At 39.4% G+C, this 21,305-nt stretch overlaps 1 protein-coding gene across 1 annotated transcript in view; it reads right to left on the bottom strand.

The window, feature by feature from the left end:
• The window catches only part of LOC139446064 (uncharacterized), a 50,802-nt gene extending 32,034 nt beyond the window's left edge, over positions 1 to 18,768 (bottom strand). The window contains exons 1-8 of the mRNA XM_071227336.1: positions 18,719 to 18,768; positions 8,746 to 9,050; positions 8,475 to 8,529; positions 7,341 to 7,404; positions 5,030 to 5,058; positions 3,091 to 3,224; positions 1,277 to 1,379; positions 192 to 207 (exon numbers count right to left, since the gene is read on the bottom strand). Coding sequence (XP_071083437.1) covers positions 192 to 207; positions 1,277 to 1,379; positions 3,091 to 3,224; positions 5,030 to 5,058; positions 7,341 to 7,404; positions 8,475 to 8,529; positions 8,746 to 9,020 — 676 coding nt within the window. The 5' untranslated portion in view covers positions 9,021 to 9,050; positions 18,719 to 18,768. The remainder of the gene's footprint in view (positions 1 to 191; positions 208 to 1,276; positions 1,380 to 3,090; positions 3,225 to 5,029; positions 5,059 to 7,340; positions 7,405 to 8,474; positions 8,530 to 8,745; positions 9,051 to 18,718) is intronic.
• Between the last annotated feature and the right edge of the window lie 2,537 nt (positions 18,769 to 21,305).

The raw sequence follows: 21,305 nt of genomic DNA on the forward strand, positions 1-21,305 counted from the left end.
TTTGTTGACAAGTGATTCGGTAGCTTAGATAGAGTCTGGGTACCCACAACCTGGTATCAATGTGTGTATATTTTACTGTTACTGTTAGTATATACTCACCGCCCAAAGAAACGCGAACCATAGAAACATATGGAGTACTTTAGGAACAGACAACCAACTGTGCACAACCCTTCTAACTGTGGACAACTTACCTGCCTTCTTTTTGTCCTGGAAAAGAAATAAGTTTTATCAATTAGACATTTCAGTTTTGGCAACAAGCAAAAACAGAATTCTCTTGATTACACATTGTCTAAGTCATATTCCGGCCAATAAAATAAATAAACGAATCTGGGCCAGATTGAAGTTAAAATGAATGGTCCATTCAACGCAAACACCCAAGTCACCAAGTCTGACCATTCGATCTGTCAAGTCACTTCACTTACAAACAGCAAGAAGTTGCTCGGGACCTATTCTAACCCAGAATCCAATGCAAATAGTTGTGTTTTTCATATACAGGATCTATATATGTCTTGTTTCATTCATATCCCAAAATGATCATCATGATCTTGAGGACTCTTTTTTTACCACTTCTTGGATTATATTCACAATTGTTAGCAAATATGGTGCTTCCACAGTGCATATGTGATAGGAAACAAGCATGACATATAGTGGGGCCCTGTTCTACCCCACAACCCTCAGGGAGACGAGCATGCAGAACTGGGGACCTAGTCTGCCTCACAACCCCAAGGAATGCAAGCAAGGTGTACTGTGGACCTATGGGAGACAAGCATGGTGTACTGGGGACCAATTCTATCTCTCAAACCCCAGGGAGACAAGCATGGCGTACTGGGGACCAATTCTATCCCTCAACCCCCAGGGAGACAAGCATGGGGTACTGGGGACCCATTCTACCCCACAACCCCAGGGAGTCAAGCATGGGGTACTGGGGACCTATGGGAGACAAGCATGGGGTACTGGGGACCAATTCTATCCCTCAACCCCCAGGGAGACAAGCATGGGGTACTGGGGACCTGTGGGAGAGAAGCATGGGGTACAGGGGACCAATTCTATCTCTCAACTCCCAGGGAGACAAGCATGGGGTACTGGGGACCTATGGGAGACAAGCAAGGGGAACTGGGGACCTATTCTACTAAACTCCCAGGGAGACAAGCATGGGGTACTGGGGACCTATGGGAGACAAGCAAGGGGAACTGGGAACCTATTCTACTAAACCTAAGGGAGAGAAGCATGGGGTACTGGGGAGCATGTATTTATGAACAAGTATGTTGGAGCTCACCGAGACAATAATCTGTTTCTTCTGGATGAAGTGTGGACCAGCAGCGAGAGCAGCCTGAGCGTCCTCCTGGCGGATGTACTGCACGACGCCAGAACCTGTAGAACTGAAATACCATATTGGGTGTTTATTTCTCACTACTTACGTCAATGATCTGCTGATCATCATACTCTGGAATGTGGAAAAAATTTATGTTCCATTTAAAAAAGGTGTTTGACCTTGTTCCCATGTAAACACTAAAATCAGTGAAACCTTTCTGCCCCAATATCGAGAGTTTAAAATAGGGTGAAATGCCACATTGTACTGCTGATTGCTATTTTCGGCCTAGTTTACAAGACAAAATACACATGGTAATCTTAATCTCTACATACAAAACCATGACATGCAGAACGGATTTAAAATTGAAATGCTAAATCAATAATCAATCATTTATTTCACGTACAATTAATTAGGGCTGGGAAGATATCCCAACTGTGCGATCTGTACGTATCACGATACCTAGCTCACGATCCGATACGTATCACGATACTTGCATGTGCTCTTATCTGTGGTGTCTAAGCCCATTTCTTTATGGACAGGATGGTGAAACACCTGGCACACTAATGATTTACAGTTGGCAGTGTCAAGTATGACAGAATGGATGAAAATATTTAAGATTTCACTACTTGTTTTCACTAGTAATTAGTGTTTGGTGTAACATTTACTAAAGAATACATTTAAGGTAAGAATCGATCCTGTTTACTTAGTGTGCTACTGTGATCAATACTTGTATCGGGAAGTACAAAATCGCGATCCAACAATGCATCTGTCTATCGTTCCACTACTATAATTAATACATGAAGGTATTTTTAACATGGGTGCAACAGCAAATATATTCAATTGTGAAGATCAGAGTTTGATGGTATCTTGAATGTAATGTGCTAAATATTTTAGAATGCTTACATCAGAGGACGGAAACAATGTTATTAAACTATCCCTTGAATTGGCATAGTTATGGACATTGAAAATTGGAAAATATTTCAAACAAATTTTAGCATGAATGCGAAAATCATCACGTCTGGTGATGTTTATATCGCAAAATGTTACATTTTAATTGATCAAATTTGTTATCTCTTGTTAGCTCGCCTGAAGTGATACGATGTACCAGTAAGTACCTTAGTGGTGTGCGACCCAATGTCTAAGGATAAGCCCAAGTAGTGGAGGTCATAGATGCGAAAACACCTTGGTTAAACCACCAACAAATTTGGGTATGGAGCTGGTGTGCTTGGCAGATAATCAGGGTAAACCTGTGATTGAGGTTACACAAGCTAGCCAACACCTAGAGCTCTGGACATACAGCACAAATTTAGAATGCATAAACGAATCATTCACCCGATAGATATTTTGATTCTAATTACCATAATCAATATGTTTGTGAAATTGGCACTTGTCATAAGAATAATAAAAAAACCATCGGTCTGCTAGTCTGCAGGGTCTGCGGCTAGCAAGTTTTGGTCTTGCTACTGATTTTGAAAAGTCCCTATCATGACTGGCTACTGAAATTTTAACAGTGATTTTTTAAATGCAAACCTCTCAAAACAAAAAATATGTTCTCTCATTTCTGTAAAACAATACAACATCTAAAACATCAGAAAAATATACCATTGCATTTAGGCACAATTAATTCAGTGAAATTTGAAAATGGCGACTAACTTTTAAGGTTAGCTTGCCCACCTGGCCAGCAATATTATTTCACACACTGAAAGCAGATATTCTCATACTGAACGCAGATTTCAAAGTGACCTTACATGCAAGGCCTGATCATAAGTTGTACTCACTGTCCATCAGGGTCATTATATACGTGGAACTTCATCATGTCTCCCCACTGGAAAAAGTGCCTGAACAGATCAGTCGTTGTTGTGGTCGGTTGGAGGTCGAACACGTAGAGCGTCCTGGCCTTATCTTCATCCACCTATAACAAATGAACGAATGGATGGATGGATGGATGGAAGGAGGGATGAATGGAGGGATAGATGGATGGATTGGAAAGAGTGAGTGAGTTTGGTTTCATGGTGCTTAGAACAGTATTCTTGTTACGCATGTCAGCTAAGGTGGGAGGAAATTCTGAAGTGGTGTAAGTCTCAGGTGTTTACCACTTTGGTGAAACCTACAAGCACAGGTATAGTGCTGACAAACCTAGAAACATAATTGGGTTGAACTGGGCTTCGAACTCACAATCACAGGAACAACAGTTATCATTCTTGATAATTTTAAGAATACTACATCTATAAAATCAGAATTCCTGTATTTTGGCGGCAATCACACTACAATTCAATCTTCAGTTTTCAAGTCATCATCACTGAAGATCCGGGATAGAATGGATCTTCAGCAACCCATGCTTGTTGTAAAAGGCAACTATGCTTGTCGTAAGATGCAACTTAAGGGATCGGGTGGTCAGGCTCGCTGACTTGGTGGATGCATGTCATCGATCCCAATTGAGTGGATCGATGCTCATGATATCAATCACTGGATTGTCTGGCCCAGACTCAATTATTTACAGACCAGCGTCATATAGCAGGAACAATGCTGAGTGTGGCGTTAAACAAAAAACAAACAAATCATCGCTGTCAGCTCCACACAATTAGCTGTCACCACATCAGCCTACAGCTCTTCAGCAAGCATAGGCAGGAAAATCCTCACTTCTTTCTCGAATGGAGAGTAGAGTGGGAGTACTTCTGATGTAATAGATGTAGTATTCTCAGAATTATTAAAATAACGACTACTGTTCCTGTGATCGTGGGTTTGAATCATGGTTCACCCTGATAATGTTTCTAGGTTGGTTGCTATTGTACTTATAATTCTTACAAATCATCTACCTCTATCATGTTTATTACACCATTGCAAGAATGTACCAGAGGGTTGTGGACAATGCCCACCCGCCCTGAGCTGACGTAGAAGATCCACCAGTGGTAGTTGGTGAGGGTTTTCCATCAGCAGTTGTCACAGTTTGGGAATTCATGCTTTGCCTGGCCATATTGGCCATATTGGAGCTATTAGAATGATGTGTCTGTCAGCTCTATTTCTGCATCACTTTGTCTATGAGATCTAATTATAAAGTGATTGCAACCAAATTACAGGAATTTTGCAATGATGTAATAGAGGTAGAGGGTTCGTAAGAATAATAGGCTTTTGGTGTGCCCAAACTCTGCCAGGGCTCAATTTACCTATATAACACATGCACCAGTGTCCACATGCATCAAGTACACGTCAAAATCTTTCAAATTTGTGTCCAGTTCTTACAAATCAAACAACATCAATCTTTGAACACATTCAATACCTCTAAGCTTTACTTACCATTTATCAATAATCCTTGTGTGATGTGTAATTTGTCACGCTTCATCTAACTGTGGGTACTCTAAGATTATATGCATGTTTCACCTTTGATAAACATAGGGGACCTGGGTGCAACCTGGTCCTGTCTACTAGGTGGCTAACTTGGATGATAGCCTGCCATCGTATTCCACAGGCGGGGATCACTCGACTGTGTAGTCCAGCCTTGATTTTTCAACCGCCACCATCACACAGCTGAACTACTGCTCAGTGTGACAATAAAAAATGATTGAGCGGCAGATAATGTGTAATTCAAGGTTTCAAGTTTTCATGACTTCAGTTGACCAATCAGCATTGAGAATCACTAAAATGCACATGTCTAAATATGAGAAAAGTTACACTACATGGTCAGTCTATCATTATGGGTAATATTTCTCAAAATCTTACCTTTGCACGACCCTCAGGAGGTTGGTCTCCTGGAACACAAATGAATATTGTTTGTAAACAATATTTTCTTGAGCATAATACGCTATATTATCATATTTACCATACTGACGATATACTCATACCCATTAGACATGGATTCATTTCCGTTGAGTATTCATTCTGAGATTTATAAGACCTGCTCGGCCTCAAGTCTGAAGCAAATGTCAGAACAACATATTTTCAATTTGGGTGACCGAGTGAGTTGTGTTTAATGCCGCTTTTAACAGCATCATGGCGTGTCAGCTTAATGTGGGAGGAAAGCTCGAAGTGATGCACGACTCAGATGTTTACCAATTTTGTTCATCCACAAACACAACCAACTTTGCACAGTGAATTGTGATGCCTCAAACAACTGGGCCACCCGTGACCCTATTTCCAAATTGAAATATCAAACATTACCACTGATGTCAATGATTCTAGAATAGGTATAACTGATGTCATGGCTCTACAGTTGCAGTTCATTCATAACAGGGCAAATTGGGGTGTATTGATTTCTTTGCATAAACCTATTCTTCATAAACCCACATGGCTTGGATAAACAATTATAGCATACATAAGTGGGCGGGGACGCATTTTGATTACACTCTGCTATCATTACAGATACATGCCACATAGTATCAAGTGTCACGTCTGTAAGTCTGAGTGGGACCCTCATCTATTGTGTCTCAATTGCACCACCACCTGCTCCAAGGCTACTAAGTGTAAAGATTGTCTGAAATTTTCCCCTTCAACTTTCTCCAAATACCTCCAGGTATCACAGAAACAGCAAACACAACAGGCCCAGAAACGTCGTTTCAGTAAGAAAATGTCCGACTCATCCAAGCCCACTACACCCCCACCAGCCACGATCATCTCCGGCATCCACCTCCAAACTTGTATCTTCGTTACAGGCCCACTCTATCTTTGCTGATACGACACAGGTGCCGACGTCCACATCAGCTTCGTTTATTATCACTGCCTCCTCTTTCACGCGGATTCCTGGTGTGGCGCCGATGGTGCTGAGCTCATATTGCCCTCCGTCTTGCCAGCTATCCACGGCGCCAGTGGTCCAGAGGCCTCCAGGATTCGGACTTCCATTCTTCCTCCCTACGCCTCCCAGCTGCTTCAGACGCCTTTCATGAATCTTGCTTGGCTTCAACTGATGCAGTTGATGTTTCAGCAAGCAATGCCAAGGGTTGCAGCTCCTCCAGCGCCTTCAGCTTCTGCAACGATCTCGACACCTTCGACCTCGGTGATGCCCTTGGCACCTCAATCTGCACCTCCTATGGATCTTGGTGCTAACTCAGTGATCCATTCATTTTCATCCCACATCTATACCTCTCATTCATCCAGAGCAAGTCATCCTGTTCCAGACATCGGTCCCGGGGCCACTCTCCAGTCCAACACCACAGAGATTATTGCTCCAACTCTTCTGAGGTTTCCTTTGTTCCTACTAATGAAAGCTCCCTCACAGATGTCGACTCCCACCTTCGACTCAACAGATTGCCTGGCTAGTTTCATCCAACGTTTGTCCCTCCTGATCCGATGGTTAAGGATATGATTTCGGCTTAGGACGAGGACTTCACCAATCGCTCACTTACTCCTTCCTCCAAGGCACCTAAGTACAGGAAGGCTGACTTTCCATTCCACGTCTTCGAAATTTCAGACCCCCGTCGACTCAGTTACCTGGTGCTCACTGAGTGGAACTCAAGGGGGATCTACTACGCCAACCTTGGTTTTCCACCTCCCTCTTCAACGGCCAAGTCTTGTGTCTCCAACTTTGGCAGAGACGAGACTGCCTTCAAAGCCCTGGCGCAAGTCTCTTACTAGCCTGGGTATAAAGCCCTAGTAATGTTAAAACAATGGGGGAATTTGTACTTGCCCACAGGAATTTGTATTAGCCCCAGGCTAGTGGGCGAGTGTAAAGTTCTAACTTTACCAAGGGTATTTTAAATCCCTGATTCAATATTCACTTAATTACTCCTCAAGAGAAGTTAAAGAACACCTGATTCTTTCATATCATTCTTTAACTTCTTTCAAGTAATCAATTTGTACTCTTTGGGTCCAGTCTGTAACATGATTGAGGCCTGTAAACAAATGATTCAGAACCAGAAAATCCAGTGATTGATATTGTGAGCAACGATCCATGATATCGGGGTACGAGGATACGCTATGAACCCAATGTCACCAATACTGACCATCAGATTCATTTGGACCAGCATTTGTTGCCGGGGATCTATTTTAACCCGGAATCCCCACGGATCCAGTCAGTATTAAATAGCAAACAACTCACCAACTTCCCGAGATGAGTAGCAATGGATGCAATAGTTCCTTCCTTCAATGTTCTTACTGTTACACTGAAACAAAGAAAGAGACAAATACTCTTAGAGGGCTGCTTATAAGTTGATATCAGATAAAATTACATGAATTTGGATATTTATGATATTAGTATACTTATTCTGACACAACACATTGCAATTTCTGAACTTCTAACCTGTAACACAGAACCCATGCCTAACCGTTACAAATCAGGAGTTGTCTGTCCCTGATCCCTTCACTGTCGTCTCATTTAATAGTTATCAGTTCTGTTGGTTAGCTATGAGACAAAAAACATTGTTGGGTGTTTTACACTTCAAGCCAAAACTTAAACGCGCCAATCGTCATATAAACGGAACATGAACAACATCAATAAACCTCATTTGTGCGATACTAATATCTGGACAAGTGAGGTATATCAGGATCTTACACAACACAGAAATGGATGTCCAGTGTGCTCAAATGTATAGACAGGACACAGAAATCCTGAGGGACGCACAATAATATTCATTGCACTAAATTCTTGACAAGAAATACAAGGGTCCTGTAAGTAAAGTACCATATTCGACATAATAAGCGCCCTAGGCACTCTCAAAATTAGAAATAGGGATCTCTTATAAGATAATAATTTTGGTGAAAGAGTCGAAAGATCGTAAATTTTATGGTTTCTGCTGACAGCCTGAAATAATACAAAAGAAAAGTCTGTGCGTATTATACATGACAGATATATTTTTCCAGAATTTAATTGCTCGTAAATAAGGGTGCATATAACACACGAGTACGTATTATTCACGAATAAATGTACACGAATTTTGTACATTGATCAGTCGGAAGGGTGATAATTGGGATTGTTTACTAGCCAATATATTGGAAAATATCGCCGAGGGCGCTTATTAGAGCGGGGTTCTTATTACGTTGAATACGGTACTTATCAACTATAACACTACACTACACCAAGTCATTACTTTACCCTCATATTTCCTGTAAGGACCCTTGAAAATACATTGTTGGTTCCCATCAAGGCAGGGGACATCAGGTATGGGGTTCACATCCCAAGGCCAGGCTTTAACCACTAGGCCACCCGACCATCCCCCGAATGTGAAGAACTCACCTTAGTACACCTCCAGCTGTTATCCTGACCTTGACCCGTGGAGTCTGGTGGACCTCTGCAAGAAACATCAAGGAGATAATGCCTTTAAAACCAGGCAGTATGTTTTGTTAGGGCTTGACGATACAGTGAGACAGCATTAAAACTCTATTACAAAACAAGAGGGTCCGAGTATTTATCTAACAGAATGGAGACATGATACACTGGATAAGTGAGGATGAAGTATTTAACCATCAGATATCTCATACAAAATACACTGACTGACAACACCTACCCTGACTCATAACGTGAAGTCTTGGCATCAGGAAATCCACTAAAATCTCCCCTCAAGCCCTGCTGCACTGGCCGTTTCCTACTCTCAGAACGATGCATTTCTCGTAGGGTCTTCAATGCATGGGTTACCATGCTCATTGTGGGGGAATCAGTTTCCATCTCGCTGAACCGTCCATCAGGGGGGTTCTCATCTGCCCTTCCCCTTTGGTTGATCATAGACATTCCTCTGTCATAACCTCCTGGCCACTGACCTTGACCTTGCTGATAGCCTTGCATGATGGTGCAGTCTCATATATTCTCAGATATCTGAAATGGTGAGATTATTTAACACTCAATTCTTTGACAAAGGGATTGTGAAAGTAAAAATATTTTGACATATTATAACAATGATGACTCCCTGAATACAATCCGATCGCAGCAATATCGGACAAGTCCATTTTATGAACTGGGGGGTTAAGTTTGGTACTTCCTGATTATTCTCATAATTCTCACGGCAACTATCTAAAACTGTTTCTACCAAAACCGATTGCCATAGCTTGCCCAGGTTTGGATGCAATCCTTTGGCCAAAGTATTTGCCTGCGCCTTCCAGCTACATCCAAGGGAAACAGCTCTCTACCCTCTCTAAAAATATCATCATCCAATTTACAACATTATCGAGCGACGAGTGTATGTTTGAAATCTCCTGAAATGATGCCATGATAGAACAATGTTCTTCACTGTTCTTTAAGATTTGTCACGTAGCTATCTTATTTACCACAATACAGGCAGGTCGTACCAAATCTACTGTATTGGTAAACTATAAACATTTGGTGTCTCCAACACCATGTTCAAAATTATTTCACTCACAGTGATATGTATATATGTGTGAGTGTGTGGCTGCTTGAACTCGCCCAGCCTAATGCCGATTTTATAGCGCTAGCCCATTAAGATAGCATGCCACAATTTAAAAAGGATACCCCACTCAAGACTCAGCAGGGTTCGATTTATGTCAATTGACTGAACTTGCACCAGGTGTCAGTTGCGCCCTGGTCCATTAAACTTATCAAAGCTGAAACAGATATGATCGAGGCATAAACTAGACTAAATAAATAAAATCTCAGATCTCTGATGACAGTGTCATGACTTCACATAAATTAATGACATATTGCTGTAAAACATGTTAGAACATGTGAACACAATGACGTCAAGCCCAAGAAAGCTTGACAAATTACACATAACAAAGGGATTAGTGATGTAGTATGATATATAAAGCTTAGAGCTATTGACTGTGTTCAAAGATCGTTGTGTGGAAAAAGTAAGGATTAGTCGGACATGAAATTATTTTTACATACCCTTGGTGCATTAAGACATAGATATTAGGTTGCACTTTTCAATAATAGGTTGCACTGGTGCATGTTTCATATTATTGTTAAAATTAGGCCTGCACAATATACAGACTTCAAGCCAACCACTTCTTGTCTCATCCCCTTATCATAATCAGGGTTACAAGTTCCATCTTTGGTAGGACACAGCCAGGGTATCGACCTTCCTTTCTCTGTGCTGATGCTCTACCCACGACAGAGGAGGACAGAACTAAAACAACCGTCTACGGCCACAAGACGCTATTACATTTTCTTCCAATTTCTAAATATTGTGAGGTATCTTCTGGACAAACTATTTTAGCATCTCGATGTACATTTACTCTCAACCTTGCTTGATCCTGTTAATGTCGAGCACGAGGCAAGGTAACAACAAGTACCATCTTTTAACTGTCTTTGGTATGACATTGGGTATCAAACCATGAACCTTCCACTCTCAGACACATTACCCACAACAGAGAAGGATAGACCTGGAAAAAAAAACTTAGGCCACAAGAAGGTATCACATTTTCATCCAATTGTTAAAAAATGTGACGTGGGAGGTTCTTGTTTAAACAAAGTATCCTATTCATCTCTGTACATTTACTCTCAATAGATGTGTTTTGCTTGAAGCAGGACTGTGTGTATCATGTATTTCTGTGTGTATCATGTATTTCTACGTGTATCATGTATTTCTACGTGTATCATGTATTTCTGTCATGTATGTCTGTGTGTATCATGTATTTCTGTGTGTATCATGTGTTTCTGTGTGTATCATGTATTTCTGTGTGTCATGTATTTCTGTGTGTATCATGTATTTCTATGTGTCATGTATTTCTGTGTGTATCATGTATTTCTGTGTGTATCATATTTCTGTGTGTATCATGTATTTCTCTGTCATGTATGTCTGTGTGTATCATGTATTTCTGTGTGTATCATGTATTTCTCTGTGTCATGTATTTCTGTGTGTATCATGTATTTCTGTGTGTCATGTATTTCTGTGTGTATCATGTATTTCTGTGTGTATCATGTATTTCTGTGTGTATATTTCTGTGTGTATCATGTATGTCTGCGTGTATCATGTTTAATCTGTGTGTATCATGTTTTTCTCTGTGTGTATCATGTATTTCTGTGTGCATCATGTATTTCTGTGTGTATCACGTATTTCTGTGTGTATCATGTATGTCTGTGTGTATCATGTATTTCTGTGTGTATCATGTATTTCTGTGTGTATCATGTATTTCTGTGTGTATCACGTATTTCTGTGTGTATCATGTATGTCTGTGTGTATCATGTATTTCTGTGTGTATCATGTATTTCTGTGTGTATCATGTATTTCTGTGTGTATCATGTATTTCTATGTGTATCATGTATGTCTGTGTGTATCATGTATTTCTGTGTGTATCATGTATTTCTGTGTGTATCATGTATTTCTGTGTGTATCATGTATTTCTGTGTGCATCATGTATTTCTGTGTGTATCATGTATTTCTGTGTGTATCATGTATTTCTGTGTGTATCACGTATTTCTGTGTGTATCACGTATTTCTGTGTGTATCATGTATGTCTGTGTGTATCATGTATTTCTGTGTGTATCATGTATTTGTGTGTATCATGTATTTGTGTGTATCATGTATTTCTGTGTATCATGTATTTCTGTGTGCATCATGTATTTCTCTGTCATGTATTTCTGTGTGTATCATGTGTTTCTGTGTGTATCATGTATTTCTGTGTGTCATGTATTTCTGTGTGTATCATGTATTTCAGTGTGTATCATGTATTTCTGCGTGTATCATGTATGTCTGCGTGTATCATGTTTTTCTGTGTGTATCATGTTTTTCTCTGTGTGTATCATGTTTTTCTCTGTGTGTATCATGTATTTCTGTGTGCATCATGTATTTCTGTGTGTATCACGTATTTGTGTGTGTATCATGTATTTCTGTGTGTATCATGTATTTCTGTGTGTATCATGTATTTCTATGTGTGTCATGTATTTCTGTGTGTATCATGTATTTCTGCGTGTATCATGTATTTCTGCGTGTATCATGTATTTCTGTGTGTATCATGTATTTCTGTGTGTATCATGTATTTCTGTGTGTATCATGTATTTCTATGTGTGTCATGTATTTCTGTGTGTATCATGTATTTCTGCGTGTATCATGTATTTCTGCGTGTATCATGTATTTCTGCGTGTATCATGTATTTCTGTGTGTATCATGTATTTCTGTGTGTATCATGTATTTCTGCGTGTATCATGTATTTCTGTGTATCATGTATTTCTGTGTGTATCATGTATTTCTGCGTGTATCATGTATTTCTGTGTATCATGTATTTCTGTGTGTATCATGTATTTCTGTGTGTCATGTATTTCTATGTGTATCATGTATTTCTGTGTGTATCATGTATTTCTATGTGTATCATGTATTTCTGTGTGTATCATGTATTTCTATGTGTATCATGTATTTCTGTGTGTATCATGTATTTCTGTGTGTATCATGTATTTCTATGTGTGTCATGTATTTCTGTGTGTATCATGTATTTCTGCGTGTATCATGTATTTCTGTGTGTATCATGTATTTCTGTGTGTATCATGTATTTCTGTGTGTCATGTATTTCTATGTGTATCATGTATTTCTGTGTGTCATGTATTTCTATGTGTGTCATGTATTTCTGTGTGTCATGTATTTCTATGTGTGTCATGTATTTCTGTGTGTATCATGTATTTCTGTGTGTATCATGTATTTCTGTGTGCATATTGTATTTCTCTGTGTGTCATGTATTTCTGTGTGTCATGTATTTCTATGTGTATCATGTATTTCTGCGTGTATCATGTATTTCTATTTGTGTCATGTATTTCTGTGTGTATCATGTATTTCTGTGTGTATCATGTATTTCTGTGTGCATATTGTATTTCTCTGTGTGTCATGTATTTCTGTGTGTCATGTATTTCTATGTGTATCATGTATTTCTGCGTGCATCATGTATTTCTATTTGTGTCATGTATTTCTGTGTGTATCATGTATTTCTGTGTGCATCATGTATTTCTGTGTGTATCATGTATTTCTGTGTGCATCATGTATTTCTGCGTGCATCATGTATTTCTGTGTGCATCATGTATTTCTGCGTGCATCATGTATTTCTGTGTGTATCACGTATTTCTGTGTGTATCATGTATTTCTGTGTGTATCATGTATCATGTATTTCTGTGTGTATCATGTATTTCTGTGTGTATCATGTATCATGTATTTCTGTGTGTATCATGTATTTCTGTGTGTATCATGTATTTCTGTGTGTATCATGTATTTCTGTGTGTATCATGTATCATGTATTTCTGCGTGTATCATGTATTTCTGTGTGTATCACGTATTTGGTGTTTTTCATCAAGTAGAAGGGATTAAAAGCAATGATTTCTTTGTTTCTATGTTATATATACCTTTAATCATGACAATACTTACAGCACTACACATGCTCAGTGATGTGGCCTTCAATTCATAAATATATCAATGCTATGGCTTCCAAATGGTTCTAGGAACCTTACCTAGTTCAGTCTTCACACTATGAAAACTGCAGGGCAAGAGAAAGTCTAGCCGTAAAGTAGTGTCAGAAGAACAATGACATCAGACACGATGGAACACAATGCAGGTAACCATGGTAACATGACTAGAATACCTAACACACATCCATGTTCTCATGACAGCACCTTAGACACACCTTCAAAGTCTATCACAAACATCTAGTACAGAAATACGTTCGGAACACCCAGGAAACCCAGCAGAAAGATGCTGATCCCAAGCCCCAAACTCAGGGGATGTGTGCAGCGAAAGATATAGGAGACACTTTACACCCCAGAGCCACCAGAATACATGAACACAAGACCTCTCATGCCGAATCTGACATAAAATCTGCCGATGGAGAATCCACCAAGTGACTGAGTCTGACAACCAGTTCAATCTCATCACCCCTTACAACAAGCAATAGTGTGGAGACACGTTGTAACCTCAATACCGTCTTATGCTTCAGTCAAGGTTAAAGCAGTTGAACATGACAAATGGAAACTGGCTACTAACTTTTGCCGTCTATTTATTGTTTCTGAAACTCCTACAGTAGGAAAACTTTGACTTAACAGTGAGCCACTTCAACAACAGTATACAAACTTGGATATTCAACAGATTCCCCACACCCATTGTCAGACTGTGTTCCTTGCTGCCATTTTTCATTTTCTACTAAACTAACCTTACTTGATTGTAAAGAAGATTATTAATAGATTCCTCCAAATGATTGAAAGCTATATAGCCACTGTTTTAGCAAAAGAAGTTAACATGAAGACTGTATTCTTCACTCAAATGTGCAGCAGCAGTGGCCATTTTGATTTCTATAAAATTGTTATGAGAATATGACCTTGTTATGTTCGTTAGTTTTCATTTTCGGGGGAAACACATCAGCTGACTTTGATGATGTAAAGTGAGCTAAGAAACTGGGTAAATAAGTATAAGATGCACACATTTAACAAACAAAAAATGTTTTGTAATAATATACTATTTCAAAAGAACATTGAAAAATGCTTTTGGCTGTAGTTCACGTTTAGCAAAGGTCAAAACATGGGTTGTGAAAGTCATTAAATGTACAATCTTTTTATGAGGTGGAAAACATTTATTCATTCAAGGTCAGACAGCCACCACTCTTTCAATGCAGCTTGTAGACTATAGTACTCATTCAAAACATTTTAGAACAATGTCGAGGATTCATTTGATACCTATACTAATCAAAAGAAGTAAAAGAATGCATTATTCTTTCATATCACTGTACCTGATCTGTCATGATGATGTACCATGATGTACAGTAATATGAAAGAATTGGGTGTTCAACTTTTTTAAGTGATATATATCAGAACAACAGAGATGACAATGGTATTTGTACATTTGCACCTTAGGACAATCTCATAATAATCAGATCTAAGTTCTCACGGCCGCTAAACAAAAGATCTGAGGACATCCCATTAGCAAGAACTAAGATGATTCTAATGAGATTGCACCTTAGGAAGGCAGTGAGTCATGAGGTTGTACAGTCAGTCTTGAGGTTGGCAATGGGAAGTTGTTTTTCCAGAACATGATGATATTTACTTCTATAATATATGCTAGTATGGGAATATCACAAATGTTGCTTTCTTTTCTTCTTCAATCTTCATCTTCAGGCAGTTTTTGTTAATGTTATTATCATGGTAGTATACAACTGTTATCACTGGCTTCAGTTCCATCTTCGCTCCAACTTTGCACACAGTTACCATGCGCACCATGTTAATATACAAGACGGCACAGAGAACTCTGAAGAAGACAAGGTGCCTGATCTGACAAGCATCATCAGGGTCTTGATCTGAATCAATCCAAGCTGGAGGAGTCTGGGTTCAGGATATTTTTTAAACATCCAATGTCCTCAGTTTCCGCCAAGCCAAGTTCCCCAATTCCTTCGTTTCCAAATCATCCATCTGCTATGTATTTTTATCAATTCTCTGTTCGTTTATGCATGATACAGACCGGGTACACAAATAAACACTCCTCTCAGCAGTCCATCCTCCTTATAATCATTCCAATAGAGCCTTTCCAAACACCTAAATGTTTTCTTCTCTTCTGAAAGATTTTCCGCTTCTGTTGAGGAATTCCATCAGTGTTTCAAATAAAAGCAGTATTTCAGCAGTAAGGGAAACAAAAATCCGTTCCGACACTATCAAACCATACTACCAGGTAACATGGGAAATATGTTGTGTTTCAGCTGGGACTGTTCATATTACATTTGATGGCCCTGATGAGCAGTTTCTGACTCAAAAAAATCCCTTTACGCTGACTCTCATAATTGTGCAAAAACACATCATTGATGAAATGCAAACAAGAGAGAAAAAGCTGACTGGTGTTTCCTCAATCGTTTTGAACTTTCCATGAGTTCATAGGATTATCAAACCAAGAAATGTCAAAAGTGTTGTTTCCGATTCTGAAGCCTCACACTGTTGTCTTAGGAGACGTCTCAGATGCTGACCAGGGAAGCCCTCTTCACATTCCTGGATGTCCGTCTGGACTTGCTTAGTTGATTGAGGACAGCATTGCTGGCAAATCTTCAAATACTGCAATGCGCTGCAATCTGCAATCTCTATCTGCACATTTTGTAATTAATTTTTCTCGCTGCAGTCAGTAATATTCACATGTCTTCCTCAGGAGAAGCAGAAACACCAGTATTTACAGCTTACAACTTCAAAGTTCAATTTCCAATGGCTAAAGTTGAGATTATTTCAGTTCCAGTATTCTCATGAGATGAAATAAAAACAAAGAGACGGTCTTGACCAAATGTGGTAAAGCTGTAAAAGAAGTCCCATTAACCATACAAGCATGTTCATGTTTCGGTGGCTGCTACTACTTCTTTTAAGACTGAATCTCTTTCCAAGTTGTTCTAATGAACCTTTGGGATGGCTTGTGTTGTTTGTGCCGTCTCATATGCAGAAGTACAGAAGGTTACCTTCTCAGCCTCCTTTAGCATCAAGGCATCTAAGCTAAGTGACTGGTCTGCTAAACACTATTCATGACCGATAAAACAACACAATGGTGGAAGTTTGTCACCTTAGGCATTCTTTGTCAATAGCGTTTTTTGTCAAAAGAATTTTTATAAACTTTAATCCTAATCAGTTTCTTGATTGTCCTTTTTTTTCATCTCAAAGAGGAAGACAACTTGTCGAAAATTCATTTCCGACTACCCGTAGTTGTTTTCATGTAACATTGACATATAGTTGAGGAAAAGGACTTGTCTTTTAAATCTTTCATGAGTCTAGGGGCAGCAGACTAGTTTCAATGTTGAACCTTTCATTTATGTTGGCATTGCAGTTTTTAGCTTTCCATATCTCTGATCTTGGTTTCTCATCAATCTCAAAATAAGTCCTTGATTCCATGGTTACTTGACTTTCTTCAATTCTTGAACCAGAGGTCCAAATCAAACTTAAGGAGAATGCCCTTTTTATCAGCAGCGGTCAGACTGACATGTTGAAAAGGGTCACATTGAACTCAAGAGATTTTTGTCCTCTTCAAGTGAAACCACAATTCCCAGGTGAGTGTTGTGTCGCACTTGATCATAACGCATGGAGGCTCAGAAAGATATTAGTGTGATCATAGTGATGCTTAACTGCATAAGGACTTTTAAACTTGGCTTGTTGAAGTTGATTGTTCAAGCCATTTGCCACACATGAATGCATGGTCATCTCAAAATGTCTTTCCTGCAATTGCTCCATGTCCCCACTGTCAACATCACAAGGGTACACCTACCCCGAAGTCTTTCTGTAGGAATATTATTGTATTTTGATTCTGTTGAACTATGACTGTTTGAAGATTCCATTGCAAAAGATAGGGGTGTTTTTTAAAGCATCATGACCACTGTGATTTATCCTTTTACACCTGTGTTGCTAATCATCCAGCCTCTGCCAGTGGTCACATGGTCGAAATGCAATGGCCTGTAAGCTCATGTAACCATGTCCTGAAAATGGCTTCATGGATAAATAACATAGTAATCTTACAAAGTAGTTTTGTAGTAAGTGCCACCATTCATAGAATGAATCAATCCAAACTGCACCAGCAGGGAAAGAAAATAACTTCTGTCATCATGGTTTCCATGGTTACACTTCACAGTGCAAAGGCAAAACATTTCTTATTAGATAATAGTATTACAATGATCACAAACAAATCCAACTTCACCATGCAGAATAAATGACAATACAATAGCCATGAGATAATGTTCACAGGTTCAACTCCATTATGTATCATTGTTCTAACCATGTTAACTGATTCTCATAAGGATAACACTTATACTAGGGCAGCCTCCCAACTTAATAGAGGTAACAGTATCCCCTCATTGATCAATATCAGCTACAGTGTTATCTCTAATTGAAATCAGTTCTTATTTGTCCTTATTTTTTATCTTGAAGAGGAAGATAACTTGCCCTAAATTCATGTCCGACTACCGTTAGTTGTTCATGTAGCAATGATATATAGTTGATTAAAAGCCTTGTCATTTAAACCGTGACTGACAGCCATGACTAAGCCAATATTTCAATAAAATGACCTGAAATAGGTAATTTCAACTTCGGCCAAGGTGGCGTGCAACGTACCTTATTTATTTATATTTTTGGGTCCGGTGTTTCATATTACTATCCCGATTCAGGGTCCTGTGTATTTAGTGTAATACATCAATTCTTACACGTGTTTCCTACAGTAGACCAACATGGACCAAAGACGTATATACAATATATATATTTAGATCTATATGTCCTTGAGCAGTGTTGAGTAGACACATGTGTAATAGTTTTTTTATTATCCTTTGTTTCATCCTTTTAAGCTTCCCTTTTAAAAAGGCACTGATCACGAGTAAGTACTCCTACACGACTAAGCAATTCAAATTCCAAGCAGGCTCTTGACAATGATACACTGGGAATGGACTCGTGCTTTCAATATTTTCATCTAGATCTAGGATCAAGGCCATCTTTCAACACGAGTTAAAAAAACACTGCTTTTCGACTAGTTTATCAAGAACAGCAAACCGTTTGTACAACAAAACAGAGGTTACACATGAATAGGGAGTAATAAATACAAAATACCCCAAATCAGTTACCATAACATGACAAAATTCTTGATGAAATCCGTGGATTTATTCATTTGTTTTCTCTCCGGGTTGTAGACCGGAAGTACTCATTTGCAGACGGCACGCTTGGAAGCTCCAAACACAGAAAGATGACTGTGATGTAGAGGAGTTTGTGTTTCTCTCTGAAAGGTGTACGCTTACGAATAAATCAAATTTGTGGTATTTAGTTTATTAAGTTAATGAAAATTATGACCATTGCATTTATTTAAACAGTGAAGATGTATATCAACATGACAATTTGAGTTCAACAAAACCATAGTTTGAAGATGTGATGCCGGAAAGTACTAAAAACCGAGACCAACTATTTGAACAATTCTTTGAAGTACCATGAGTAGCATGTTAGAATCATCTAAGGCACGTTTTTGTTGTTGTTGTTTGTTTGTTTGCTTTGTTTTTGGGTTGTTTTTGGGGTGGGGGGTGGGGATGGTGTGTGGGGGTTAGGGAGGGGGTGGGGTGTGTGTGTGTGTGTGTGTGTGGGGGGGGGGGGGGGGGGTGGTATTGCGAAGTTGTAAATAGTTCACCATCCCAGCTCTCCACCCACCGCGGATTATCACAAAGACAATGCTGTAAGCCAGTGGATCTCCAACTGGCAGCACCAAGGATACTGGAATGGTATACTCAAGCAGATTAACTAATTAACAGGTAAAAATTCAAATCAAAAGTCAGATTTTGTACATACACGCATGACGAGCCGACTGATATTCTTGGTGTATTGTGAAGTGGTGTATTGGGCAAAGAAGCACTATTCCTGGACCAGTGTCCTCAACCACCAGACCCCCGTCCGCCGACACAGGGACGCAGGACACGGGGATTCGGTCGCCTTTTACGACCAGCAATGGGGTGCTGGGAACACATTCTTCCCCGGGTCCCCACGAAGTAAGGAACTTTGTGTGTGTATGTTTGTATTAAACGTAACGTGCTTTAGTTGTCAAAAACGTATCTCGAAATGTGTGATTAAAATCAGGCGAAATATTGTTTCCATGGAAATATGGTAAACATATATTAACATTAGCGGAGAAAATGCAGGATCAAAAGTGTCGAACACCGAACCTTGGTGAGATTGGTATCATATCTTCAAACTCTGGTTTTGTTGCAATCAAAATGTCATATCAATCTACATCTTTAATCTTTGAAAAAATTTGAATGGTCTTAGCTTAACTTAGACTGTAGTCTAAAGTGACCGTTTCGATTTGTTTTACTGTGTTTCAAAAATGTTTCAAATATACTGATGCCTTTTTCTGCGGCTAGATTCTGATGCTATGTGTAGTCACTTTTATCTTGTCTGAATGCAGATTCCATACACTAAGCTACTCAGGATCACTCATTTTGAACCACGTACGCCACAAGTGTAGCGGTCACTTTGGACTACACCATAAGTTAAGCTAAAACCATTCGATTTTATTCGTGGTCTAGTGGTAGAGCGTCCGTCCAGAGAGCTCAAGGTCCGGGGTTCGATCCCCAGTCGCGTCATACCAAAAGATGTTAAAAGATGGAACTTGTTGTTACCCTGTCTCGCGCTCGGCATTAAGGGGCTAAAACAAGGACTGATCGGCTCAGAGTCAGTATACTGTGTCTGAGTGGGGTATTCATGTTAAACTGCGACATGGTATCTCAGTGAGCTAGCTAGCACTATAAATCGGCATCAGTCCGGACTAGTACAAGCAGCCACACAAACACACACACACGTCGCTATATAAGTGCAATAATCTTGGACAAACCCCATTTCACCTCACCTCGAATTTATTCAAAGATTAAAGATGTAGATTGATATGACATTTTGATTGCAACAAAACCAGAGTTTGAAGATATGAAACCAATCTCACCAAGGTTCGGAGTTCGACACTTTTGATCCCGCATTTTCTTCCTGACATGCGCAGAGCAGGAAGAAAACCAGTCACTGTTAACGTCACGTGATGCTATGACAGTCACGCGAGAATTATGACGTCGCTATGACGACAGTTTCACTACTGATATCGCCATATTGTTGTCGCTATCATTGATGTCATATTGCCACTGTGTTTGCAACTGTTTGCCTCGCATTTCGCTAATCTTCGCATCTGAACGCCATGAGCTCCTACACCCAAGGTATTTCTTTATTTCTACATTGGTTATTTTGTCTTTTCGGTTTCTTTTATGATTTACTTAGCCTAGATCTAGTAATATTTAATCTTCTTGAACATACTGCCGACTACTGTCACCAGATGTGACCATTTGTCATTTGTTTCGATTTTGTTTACGTTAATTAAGGTCTTGCAACCTTTCAGTCTGTTAATCAACAACACAGAACAACAAAATATTCAGCTGCTGGCGTTATATAAGATTAATCTTGATCTTGCCATTATTATTTTTATTTTTGTCTTGCCAGTCGTGCCAAGGTCTAAAAGGCTGATAATGTTTTTTGATGTGAATGTCCAGTGGTCCTGATTGCCCTCTGATTTATATGTTGTATTCCCTGATTGGTTCTCTACAATGTTCGTGATTACATCAGCCCACCAGTGCCGCTTGTCAATCGGATTATCCTCAAACTCTTAGTGGTTCGTTCGTGATTCGAGAACAT

The sequence above is a fragment of the Haliotis cracherodii genome, unplaced genomic scaffold (genome assembly GCF_022045235.1).
Source record: "Haliotis cracherodii isolate W230 unplaced genomic scaffold, xgHalCrac1.p SCAF_6, whole genome shotgun sequence".
NCBI classification, from domain to species: domain Eukaryota; kingdom Metazoa; phylum Mollusca; class Gastropoda; order Lepetellida; family Haliotidae; genus Haliotis; species Haliotis cracherodii.